A 13,499-nucleotide genomic window follows, 5' to 3' on the forward strand; every position below is an offset into this window, starting at 1 on the left:
TTACAGTAATAACTAATGTTTGAGTGTTCACTATTTCTCAGATATTACACAAAGCAGTTTTTATAAACTAACCATACCTGTTTTATGGACTAAAAAAAGTGAAGAAGATAGTGTAACTTTCACTAAGTCACACAATAGCAATCTCTCCTCCCTACCCCAGACCAATGATAAATGACTGTGATAGACACTGTAGGTAACTCTCTCAACACCCAGCCAACTGCCCTTTTCCCTGGTTGCCTTTTAGCACATAGACATGAATGCTACAAACTCTCATTCCCAGATTCCTGGGCTGCTAACGATTCCTGGTGACACAAATATGGCCAGTGAAATGAAAGCAAAAGGGAGCTAGATGTTTCTGAGAAAATCTCTCTCTCTCTCTCTCTCTCTCTCTCTCTGTCTGTGTGTGTGTGAGAGAGATATTATTATATATATAATGTAAGCGTACCCTGGACAGCAAGAGGAATGGTGAAAAAAGGTTTTCTTTTTATAAAGCACACATTATATTTATTTAATAATCTTTGATATTTAAAATACAAGTCAAACATATACATTCACAATGTAGTCCTCAGTATTCAACAGTGTTTTAGAAGCCTAGTTTTTCTAGGATTAGACAGGCAGGTCTGAATGCATAATGGCAAATGATCTCAGGGAGCAGTACCCATACAGAAAGGCTGCAGTTGGCTCCTGACCAAAGGACACTGACACAGTGCGCTTGTCTCATGGCCACAAGACAATGCCTTTAAAAAACAAGATTTTATTTATTTGTTTTTAGAGAGAGGGGAAGGGAGGAAGAAAGAGTGAAAGAGAAACATCAATTGGTTGCCTCTTGTATATCCTCAGACTGGGGATCGAACTCACAACCCAGGCATGTGCCCCAACCAAGAATTGAACCTGTGACCCTTTGCCCTGCAGGAGTACCCTCAACCAACTGAGCCACAATGGTCAGGACGACAATGCTTTTTTATTTCAGATTTTTCTGTACTTCAATTTCAAATAGTTTATCTTTACACAACAGTAATTTTAAAAAAGTTACTCCTAGTAGTCCAGTGTTGTAGAAATTAGATAATCACACTTCAAATGTATGTTTTCCTCTTTTGAAAAAAAAGGCATTAAAAAAATTCCTGGAAACATTCCCTTTTGAACTATGCAAAAGACAACTGAAGTGCTTCCTAAGTTATTCAAGAATTTCCACATGTATTTCATTATATTTGGATTTTGTGTGTATATACGAGTATATCTATCTATCTATCTATATATAATCCAATTATTCACAACTATATATATATACACACACACATATATATATATAGTATAATCCCACTCTACATTGTGAAAATCTCCAGCACTATGTGGTGCAAATGTGAAAAAAGCCTTATTGGATACATCTTCTATTGGAAATTGCTCCAGTATAAGATCTCTGGCCCCATGCTGAAGAATTAAAAAGATTCCCACACACGGACTTACATTGCTCCATTGGTATAGACAGTATCGCTTCCTTCCACATACTGCACCTGAGCTGGATAGACATGTTGCACCTGCTGCACAGTCTGTACCTGCTGTACCTGAAAAATAAATATTAGGACTTTGATGAGAGATAGATATGAAAAAATACACAGCATTAGATTTACCTCAAAGATTTCTCTAGGGTGTTGATGAACGAGAGAGTGGCTTATGATATGATCCTTAAGATCCTTAAGATCAAGTTGAAAAATTTCAATCACTCACATGTAGAATACATACTATAATAAACCTCATGCATTCATCATCCAAGGTAAATATCTGTCACCAGATCTCCTTTCAACCCCTTATAGGATTATTTAAAAGGAGGTACAGATTATATCATTTCACTGGTAAGTATTTCACTTGGTTTCCAAGAGATAAGAACTATTTTTAACATGAACACAATGCTAATATCACATATGAAATACGAATTCCTTAATATAGCCCTGGCTGGTGTAGCTCAGTGGATTGAGCACGGGCCTACGAACCACACGATCATGGTTCGATTCCCAGTCGGGGCACATGCCTGGGTTGCAGGCCAGTTCCCAGCAGGGGACTCACAAGAGTCCAGCAACCATACGTTGATGTTTCTCTCCTTCTCTCCTTCCCTTCCTCTCTAAACATAAATAAATAAAATATTTTTTAAAAAAGAATTCCTTAATATAATCTAAAATCCAGTCATTGTTCAAATTTCTATTATTCCAATGTCTTCTTATTGTTGGTTTATTCATATTAGGATCTAAACAAGGTCTACACATTACATTTGTATCCTTCCTATCTTTTTCTTTTAATCTCTAATAGTTTCCCAACCTCCTTACTTTTTAACCACTACTTATTAAAGAAACTGGATCGTTTATAGTGTAGAATTCCTGGAATTCTAGATTTGGCTGATAGCATCCCTGAGATGTACTTTAACAAGTTCTTGCGCCTCCTGTATGTCATATACTCTAGTAGTTAGACCGTGGGCCTTAACCAAGTTCAAATTTGGAAAAGCTGTGTACTTCCCATCGAATTATCATCAGCTGGCGTGCAACAACTGGATGTCTCTCTGCAACGATAAGCAGTGGGGGCAGGTGTCGTCAGCTGGATCCGTTTATTATAATACTCCCTATCCATGTTTTTACCTGGGGATAATAGTAGCCAATGATAAACTATTTCTCCAGAGACAGTATTTCAAATTAATAAAGGTTGCAAACTTTGGTAGTCTAGTCTTGTTATACATTTTCATTTATTAGTAGACATCTATTAAAAATTCTTCTCATTAATTATTTGGTTACTTTGAAATAAGGGTTTGTACAGGAAGAATAAGATAAATACATCACTAAAAAAGTAAAAAAGAAAAAAATAATAAAAACATGATTCTTTTTTTTACCCAGTATAAAGAATAATGACTTTATTCCCTAGCTCACTTCCCATGTAGTTTTGCCAGGTAGTTTTCAGTTTGGTTTGGGTTAGTTTGTATTCTTATGATTCTTGGCTTTTAAATATATTTAATGTTTTCAATCTTAAAATTCTTTTCTTCCAAAAATGTTCCATCTCTGACAAACAGTAGTTCCTTCAAATCGCATCCTGTATCTTCTGATTATGATCACAGTCACCCTAACCCCCTACTTTCTGCCATAAAGTATCCCAGACTGATCGCTCACACTTCCTGTCCTACATCTGGAACCCACAACAGCTTCAAGCCCTGGCTCCTATCAGTAAGGGGTAACATTAAGACGAAAGCTGTTTAGGAAGGCAATTTATAAACAGGCATACTACTTAATCACTTTGTGACTTCCTCTATAGAGAGATTTAACACCCAAGGAGTCACTGTAAAATGTTATTAAATAATGCAGTGTATATTAGATAATCCCCATAACAGCACAACACATGCTTTCTAATATACCTGAACATGCAGCATGAAAACTCATATGCTGAGCAATAAAACAAGTCCTAACAAATTTTAAAGGATTAAAACAACACAGAGTATGTTCTCTGACTAAAAATAACTCAAATCAAAGATAAAGAGAAACCTGCAAAATCCTCAAATACTTATATAATGAACAATACACTTTAATATTATCTAAGATTCATAGACAAATATCACGAGGGGAATTAGAAAGTATTTTAAAAGGCGAAAGATTTATAGGATCTGAAGAGAAGCCAGAGTATTAGAAAGTATTTTAAATTAAATGATACTGAAATACAATACATCGAAATGTGCAGAATACAGTGAGAGCTGTACACAGAGGAAATTTATAGTTTTAAATATTTTTATAGGGGGGAAACCCCCAATGCAATAAATCTAAAGTTTCAACATTAATCAGCTAAAAAAAGAAAGAAAAACATTAAACCTAAAGTAGGAAAAAGGAAATGAAGAGCAAAAAGAATAAAATAGACATCTGAAAAAACCAATAAAATGATAAATAATAAGGCAGACTCAGGAGAAAAAAAAAGACAAAATTATGAATATCAAGGAGTAAAGGCAAAACACATCCTAAAGACAAAAAACGTGCAATAAAGACAAATTAATGACAAGCAATTCAATTATTTAGATTAAATGAATGAAGTCCTTAAAAGATACAAATACCAAAGAAAACTGAATTATGAAATTGAATACTTTCCTACAGAGGCAACAAACTCTAGATCAATAAGGAATTCTGTTAGACATTTCAGGAAGTAAAAAATAAGCTAACCTAACATATATGTTTTACAAAATAAATAAGGGAATATCTTTCAACTGTTTTTGAGGCTAGCCTTATCCTGAGACTAAAATCAGAAAGACATTACAAGAAAAGACGACTATAGAGTAATTTCTCTTCTGAACATAAAAACAAATATCATTACCAAAATACAATCCTCCCTAGGTGTTATAGGGCGGCTGGATTCAGGAACCCCTGCAGGTACCAAAGTCCAAGATGCTCAAGTCCCTTATACAAAATGGAGTGAAACAATGCACACAATCAGCCCTCCACATCGAGAATTCCCAACCACAGACAGAAAATACTGGTTTTTATATGTGGTTGGTTGACTCCTTGGCTGCAAAACCTGGGGATACAGAGGGACAACTGTATTTTATTGAAAAAATCCACATATAAATGGACCCGCACAGTTCAAACCTGTGATGTTCAAGGGTTAACTGTGTATCTATTCCAGCAACATATTCATGGAACAATACATTACCGTCAGGTAGGGTTTAGCCAATATGGCAATGTAATATTTAGCACTGTAAAATCTATAAACGTAGTCTGCCAAATTAACAGTAAGAAAAATGGTATGACCACTTCAACACATGCTATTAAAGTATTTGACAAAATTAAAATCTACTCATGATAAAAAACAAAATAACAAACATCTCAGTAAGCAAAAGATAGAAGGGAACTCTCAATGTGACAAAAGCCAGCTGTGAAAACATACAAATATCATACAAATTAAATGGTGGAAGTCTGATCTTTAACACTTAAACAATATCCCATTGTTTTTTCATAAACTCCTCTGCTTAAATTCTCCAGGGATGAAAAATAATAAAGATTGGGATACAAAAATCCTATTAATGCCATATAAACATTGATGGGTATTTTTAAACACAGCCTCTCTGCTCTTTATATTACATATTAAAATTTTGCATATTCTTGCCCTAACTGGGTGTCTCAGTTGGTTGGAGCTTTGACCCATACACAAAAAGGCTGTGGGTTCCATCCCTGGTCGGAGAGAGTGCAGAAGGCAACAGATTGATCTCGCTCTCACTCTCGCTCTCTCTCTCTCTCTCTCTCTCGTTGAGCTCTTCCCCTTCCTTGCTCTCTAAAATCAGTAATTGGGTGCGGGTAAAAGTTTTTTTGTACATTCTTGCTATTTTCTCATAGCTCATATTGTCTTTTTCTACATAAATTATCTCAGCAAACAACAGAAATACAACATTTTTCTTCCAGGCCTGATTAAAAATTTGGTTTCTCTAAAAATCCTTCTATAACTTAATTTATCCCACGAGAGACTAACTAGTCCTATCTTTTCAATCTCTTAGAACTTATTCATACAGGTGGTAGCACATGGCTTAGTACTCATTTATGTTGCTAACTGGTAATACTTTATGTAGCCAATATGGTGAGGTGGAAAACCCATTACTTTTTAAGTAGGAGAACTAATTTTAAGTCCTTGTGCTGATAGTTGCTGTTTTTATATTGGGATAGCCCATGTATTTCTTTAAATAATAATTTCCTTGTGTGCAAAATAGAAAATATACCTATTCTATCATAAAGGAGTTTTGTGAGGATCCAAAACTATTAAATATACAAAACATAGTATAGGCATATATAATAGTTAGAGCCCATCTTGAAAGTTAGTAAAAATATTAAATACTTCAAAACTAAGAGTTTGTCTTCCACATAGGTATAAATTTCATCTTTATGTGCCATTTGGTTTCAGTCATAAGTATGTACAATGTATATTCACCAAGGGTTCTTTCAAATCATGAAATTCTGTAACTAAAGTAGAAATGAAAAGTGTCAATATTTTAGTCGAACATTTGTTATTCAACCAACCTCCCTCCCTCCCTCCCTCCCTCCCTTCCTTCCTTAGTGGGACTCTGTTATTAGTTGGAGAGTCACAGAAATGCTCCGTTTCATCTTAAATTAAAGTCAGATCCAGGAAGAGACGTGTGTCTACAGAACCAGTGTGTCAAGATTAACAAACCCAGCTGCAGGATGGAAAACGAGAACAGCAGAACTCCAGTTTATCCCTACCCCTGGGCCCAAGTTCACACATAGAGAAGCAACATTTATATTGTTAGTATATTCCCAAAGACCTAACACAGTGTAAACACATTGTAAATATTTAATAATTACTCAATAATTAAGTACTGCCTTTACCTAGTAAAGGAAATGCCCAGTGAATATCTATACATTTATCAATATCTTCTTAATGTGGATAGTGTATTAGTCTTTCAAAAATATAATGAAACTACCATGGAATGCTTATTATTTCAAAATGAACTGGTATGATCACATTTAATGCCATCTAATGCATCATTAATGACCAAAGGTAAAATTTTAAAATAAAGTTGCATGCTACTTTCTTGCCTTAAATAATTGATTCAATTTATTCAATTATCATGTGTTATGTTAAACATAATTTCTGTTCACTAAATTATTATCAAGTATAAGTTTATTTTTTATTTGCCATACTTTAGTGCAGGAACTACTCAGGTCATCTTGCTAAAAAAAGAAGAAACTAGCATTCTCTAGGCATTTTATTATCATTCCCAGTGACTGTATTTTCCATTCATCTTTGTGAAATTTATAAACTATCACAGCTTCCAAGCCCTTTAGGGAGAGGAAGAAAATGATTAAGTAAATTCTATAAGAAATTAACTATCTTAATTTCATTGTCTTTACCAAAATAAATTTTCAGATGTGTTTCCAAAGAGAATAAACAAATATTATTCACAATTTTTTAAATTCTAATAAACAAGTGGTGAAAATGAGATGAAGAGATGAACAGAGATGAAGAGAGATAAAATTAACGGAAATAATCAACAATTTCTATAATTAACTGTCCAAAGAATAAAAATGACCTTGAGCTAATTATTTCTAAAAGGTTCTTTAGTCCATCAGAGTGTTGGTAAGGAACTCTAACCATAACAACATTCTGTTCCAGAAATTTATCCATTCTGTCAGCTGAGGGAAAAAATATTCCCAAAATATAAATCTATGTAACAATGTATTTACACTCATAGATACCAGATGAATTAAGCAATGCAACACTTTCATATATATTTAAATGAAAGCACCACTGATTACTATTCAAATATAGTATTACAAATTTACTTGTTAATTTTTGTACGTTTTTATAATTATTTATAAAAGAAGTGAACACCAAAACAAAGTATATACCACAGGAAAATGTGCTAGCTCAACAGAATCAATTAGTATATTTTGAGGATAAATTTATGCAATATGTTGCTCTGAATGTGCTTCAAAAAAATAAAATGAATCACACTTCAAAACAGAAATCCTTTTCAATAGTAAAGGAAATCATTTATCATTGTTAAGCTCATTAGTCAGCTAAGAACGATACTAGTCTCTTTATAAAAATGTCTTTATTATGTCAAGATCTTCTTGCCTTTCTCATGTAAGAGCATTCTTTCCTTACACATTGGGTTGGCATCAAACATTTCAAATCTTAGTACCAAGGACTGTTAAAAATTACTTCAAGATGGCTTTAAAAGATCCAAAGGAGATATGAGAGAGCTCTCAGCAGATTAAAAGGATGAGGTGTTAAATTATCTTCTAACATGAGAAATGTTACAGGCTATTATGTGATTGACCAAAAGTGAAACAAGAGGAAAAGGATTTCATTGGAATGGCTATTAATAAAATGTCAGCAGAGAAGTAAAACATCCAGAAAATCAACTCATTCAATATTTCTGATTCAGTCAAACTGTAGGGAATTGAAGAGATTCAAGAAAGATAAATAAAAAATTAGAGAGAGTACAGTGTGAGTATGCTAGAAGGGAAGATGCAAGAAAGAAAAAAGATGCAAGAAAGAAAAAACTAATTTCCTCCACAGGCATGCCTAATAGAAATACAAATCATACACCTAAAACCATGATCTTCAGTCTTGGTTAAAAGTAAAACAGATTAGTATAGGAGACCGTTCTGTGTGGGGTGGGCCCAGCTCCCACTTGGAAAGGCCAGTGGAAAGTGTGGTCTGACACACAGGATGAATGCCCACAGATAGATTCTCCTGTGGGGAATCAGGCCTGCATTGTATCTAGGCCACTTTGAGACTTGCTTTTTGCCAAAACTCCCTCACCCTGAATTGAGGCAGATAATGTTTACTGCACACCTTTAAAGTGACTTCCTATAATCTATGCTAAATCTTCCAAGGACAAATGTAACCAGTTAACCATTTTTCCCTTTACATTTGCAAATATCCTTCTTTTTGATGTAATTAGCAACATCTTTGTTTTCTGTGAAAGGTAACCACCTAAAGTGACCTGTGCATAGTAAATGAGGACAATATTCAATGTAATGTGCCCAGAAAAGCAATAAAAACCTTATGAGGCAAGGGTCAGGGCTCTCTCCTCTTGAGTGAGTGTCTGTGTAGTCCCTTTTCCTCCACAGGACTTTGTAGTCTGTGTGAATTTGTCTCATCTCAGTCACCATGCCACGAACACTGGTAACTGCATCAGATTAGCCATGGCTGGTGTAGCTCAGTGGACTGAGCGCCAGCCTGAAAATCTAAAGGTCACTGGTTCAATTCCCAGTCAGGACACATGCCTGGGTTGCAGGCCAGTCCCTGGTTGGGGGTGAGCAAGAGGCCCAATCAATGTGTCTCACACATGGATGTTTTTCTCCCTCTCATTTGCTTTCCCTTCCCCCTCTCTGAAAGTGAATAAATAAAATATTTTCTAAAGTAAAATAGATCATATGTCACAAGATTATTTAATATATCTTGTCAAGGAGGAATTCTACAAATATTTTGAATGCTCAAAGCAATTTTCTGGTAAAGGATGTTTATACTTAATGATTAAAAAATCACAGTGAAGGCCCTGGCTGGTGTAGCTCAGTGGATTGAGCGCAGGCCTGCGAACCACACGATCACAGTTTGATTCCCAGTCAGGGCACATGCCTGGGTTGCAGGCCAGTTCTTGGCAGGGGACTCATGAGAGGCAACCATACATTGATATTTCTCTCCTTCCCTTCTCCTCCAAAGATAAATAAATGAAATCTTAAAAAAAAATCACAGTGAACAAATAGTATAGTTAAGTGGCAGGGCAGGTTGAAAAAAAATGTTATTTAAATTCTCTCTCATTGGGCTGGCTTTTTGGGAAAAAACAAGTTTCCCTATATTTTGAACATTAATTTACAAAGTTCTTCCTAGGATATTTAGTAACTACAAAATTCCTGTTTAATCTTATAGGAATAATAGTCCTTCCACTTCAAAGAATGTGATATATGTGAACTGTTGGAAAACAGGGTATTGGCTCATTTATATGACAGAATTCATTTTACGCAGAAAACACAATTTATTCGCTTACATTGTAAATTCACTCACTGGCTCTGTGTTAGCTCATTCTCTCACTTAGAAACTAGGCAGCTTCTTCTGTTTTTCAGAAACACTCAGATTTTTGAATATGCTTTTCTCCTAGTAGACTTTAAGTAAAATAAATGATGCTTCTAACACATTCAAATCCAATAAATATCACAAAGCCTGATGGTTCGGCAGGGCTGGAGTTAAACGTGACACCTAAGCTTCATAGGAATTATTTACGAAAACTATGTGATTGCTATGAGCAACTAAAAGTTGTCAGAAAAGTGTAACTATTATTATAATACTGCGACCTCAAGTAAAATCATATGAAAGCGAATGTAGTGGAAAGTAAGGTTCTGGCTCACTCTCTTGCACTTCTGACCATTTGAAAGTGAGGAAATCAATCGGGATGAATTAGTTCAATAAATCATCCTTTACTGCCTATTATCTATCTCCTCAAAATACCTGACTAGCATCAGAGAGCAGAAGCTACTTGAAAAGGGCAAAGCATGTTTCCAAAGGTAAGAGGGGAAGTGTTTCTGGGAGCAGGGAAGTAACTGACAACAGACTTAGTTTAGAATAATTTCTCAATGACAAATTTGAAGGATATTACATAAGATACATATATCTATTTGTGTTAAGTCAGAAGAAACAAAGTAACAACTAACTCCTATAAGTTAAAAACATTTTTTATCATGATTCCCACTGTCTTAAACATTATTTTTCTTGGGGCCCAACAGGACCAAGCAATACTAAGATTCTACTAAAATAAGTAATGATTTCTGGAAGGAATTTACTAACACTCTGGTGACCAGAAAGAGCCATTGAGCTCAGTATATCAGCCCTAATGCAGTATTTGTAGAGGCTCCAAATGGAACAAGAGAGTCCTTTAGTCTTTCTAGTAATAAATGAAACTATGGAAATATAAAGTATAACTAAATGTAAGCAGCACATCAGAAAATCTAACTCTGCAAAAAACTAAGTGATGCAACTCCAGACTGACCATTAGAACATGGACTCTAAACATACTTCCTGGTGAGAATACATAGATACAGATTCATACTCTCAGTGTCATGGTAATGGAGCAAGAGAGTTAGAGATGCTGACTCCATTGGGGAGGAGTGCTGGGAATTAAGAGAATGAATTATTAAGCCCTGGCTGGTGTGGTTCAGTGGCATGAGTGCCGGTCTGTGAACAAAAGGTCACTGGTTCAATTCTTAGTCAGGGCACATGCCTGGGTGGAAGGCCAGGTTCACAGTAGGGGGTGTGCAAGAGGCAACCACACATCGATGTTTCTTCCCCTTGCTTTCTCCCTCCCTTGCCCTGTCTATAGAAATAAATAAATAAATAAAATCTATTAAAAAAAGAGAATGAATTATTAAACTTACATGTTGGTAGTCAAAGCACTGTAACCTAAAGAACAGAACCTCTTAGTTATATATATCATCAAACTACTGCTAATACTATCATTAATAGTGATATACAATATTATTTCATTTGTCCCTCACAAAAATCCTGAGGTGAAGTAAAGATGGCTGGCATTTTTACCCCAATTTTCTAAATGGTGGCCTAAGTACAAAGACATAGTGACAACCTAAAGACACAGTCAATGACAGCTAACGGTGATTCCTAGGCCTTCTGTCTCCAATGACAGAATTCTTTCCACAATACCAGTGTTTCCCCAAATGCGGGATTAGTGACACTGGTGGTAAAGAGGCAAAGAATTAGACCGCTAGGAACCACATGCTCTGAACTTATTCCATGTTCGGTTATCTTTGAATCATTCCGCTCTGTCAAGAAAAGGCCTCCGTCTCTACCACCTGTGACAGTTAATAATCTCCCTTTTACAGGAGAGCAGGCCTCTGTGCTGAGTGCTGTCAAGCAAGAGCAGCCAGCCAAACCATTTAATATCTTACTTTTAAGTATTTAATTGTTTTACATTTACCTTCTGTTTATGTCAAGGGACATTAGCATCTAATTTTTGGTATAAACTTCAGGTGTTTTTTTTAAAGTAATTCATTTAAGTAACTTTATAAACAACTAGTAAGTGAAATGAGGCAGTTTGGTGAACATTAGCAAATACTGTGCTACAAATCATATACTATAAATCATATTCTTAATAAAGACAAATTCTCACCAAAAGACTTTCTACTTCAGCGAGCTTTACATTTCATATGTGAATTAAAGCAAAAATAGTTACTAACTTATTAGTCACCTACATCCCTAAAAAAGTGAGCAATGGTCATACTACTACCATAGCAAGGGTCAACTTAATTTAAGTAAACTGTTGGTATATCACTACTTTTTTAGCAATATCACAATTTACTTATCCTAATATTTTATGTTAGGCATAAATCTAGTTTCACAAAGTTCAAACATATGAAGAAATAATCAATAAAATGTGATTGCCTCCTGCTTTATATATATACACACTCACTTCCTCCTCTTCTCCTTCGAGGAGACAATGACTAACCACAGGATGGCAGTCATTCTCTAATCCCTACCAAGAAATTCACCTTCATGTGCACATATGTCTCTGTACTAACCAGGAGAGTTAACAGTGACTGCAACAAGAAACAACTTCCAAAATTCAGTGTTTTTTTAAAATCTGTAAATATTTACTGACAACTTTAATGTTTCAAAAATGTTTTCTTCAAACTCAGTTCTTTATTTTGTTTTTCAGTAAAATTAAAAGGTACAGAGAGTAAGTAGCATAGATGATAGGTAGAAAATAGACAGGGGGAGGGTAAGAATAGTGTGGGAAATGTAGAAACTGAAGAAGTTATATGTATGACACATGGATGTGGATTAAAGGGGGAAATGTGGGTGGGAGGGGGTGTGCAGGTGGAGGGGACTGAAGGGGGGAAATGGGACAACTGTAATAGCATAATCAATAAATATATTTTTTAAAAAGGAGAAACAGACAATTCAACAATAATAGTTGGAGACTTCAATATACCATTTTTTCTTAAAGGATAGAATAACTAGGCATAAACACAACAAGGAAATAAAAGACTTGAACAATATTATAAATCAACTAATACTAACAGACATAATAGAATACTATCCAACAACAGCAGAACACAAATTATTCTCAGGAGCACATGGAACAAATCTCTAGGGTAGAGCATATGTTTTAGGCCATAAAACAAGTCTCGAAATATTTAAAATTATTAAATTACATAAATTATGTTTTCTCAAATAGAAATTTTAAGGGAGAAAGTTTGGGAAATTCACAAATACATGGAAATTAAACAACACACCCTTTTAAAAATATATTTTAAAATTTACTCATATTTTTTCTTTTATTTTTTATTGTTGTTCAAATACAGTTTTTCCTGCCACCACTTCCCCCCACCCCACCCACATCTGCCTCCCACTCTCAACCCTTCCCCACTTCGGCTTTGTCCATGGGTCCTTTATCCAATTCCTTGATAGCATTCCCTTTCTTTCCCCCTCTTCCCCGCCCCCCCTTGTTACTGACAGTTTGTTCTTTATTTCCATGTCTCTGGTTTTATCTTGCTTACCATATGATCTCACCTATAAGTGGAACTTAAATAAAAATTTAGTGCTTTAACTCCTAAGCTACCTAACAATGGAGCAGCAGGAGGTCCTGTTTCACATGGTCACTTAGAGACCCTGGTTAACAAAGGCTCTAACATTTCATAGTTGTATCATCATTGATGTAGCCTTGTAGGAGCCGACAGATTCTAGAGGTGGCATAATAGCTCCTAAAAGCCTTGACTCATAAATAATACATGCCAATTTTGCTCACAATTTACTACTCAAAATATGCCACAGAGCCCAACCTAAATATCGGGGAAATATATAGGTGAACATTGTATGTTTCTGACACAATATCTTTTTGTTGAAGAATACATATATATGAACCATGAACCGGGTGAGATACAATGTGTTTACCTACTACTTGCTTTTATTCACTTAACATACATCTTGGAGCTCTTTTCTTTTAATTTGTTTTTTAA

The 13,499-nt window shown here is 35.1% G+C and overlaps 1 protein-coding gene across 6 annotated transcripts in view; it reads right to left on the reverse strand.

The window, feature by feature from the left end:
* RFX3 (regulatory factor X3) overlaps positions 1–13,499 on the reverse strand; it is a 282,830-nt gene that overhangs the window by 119,436 nt on the left and 149,895 nt on the right. For all 6 annotated transcript variants that reach the window (XM_037061756.1, XM_037061751.1, XM_037061753.1 and 3 more), the window contains one exon: positions 1,465–1,562. In XM_037061756.1, coding sequence (XP_036917651.1) covers positions 1,465–1,562 — 98 coding nt within the window. The remainder of the gene's footprint in view (positions 1–1,464; positions 1,563–13,499) is intronic.

The sequence above is a fragment of the Sturnira hondurensis genome, unplaced genomic scaffold (assembly GCF_014824575.4).
Source record: "Sturnira hondurensis isolate 20B ecotype Veracruz unplaced genomic scaffold, ASM1482457v3 Scaffold0013515, whole genome shotgun sequence".
NCBI classification, from domain to species: Eukaryota; Metazoa; Chordata; class Mammalia; order Chiroptera; family Phyllostomidae; genus Sturnira; species Sturnira hondurensis.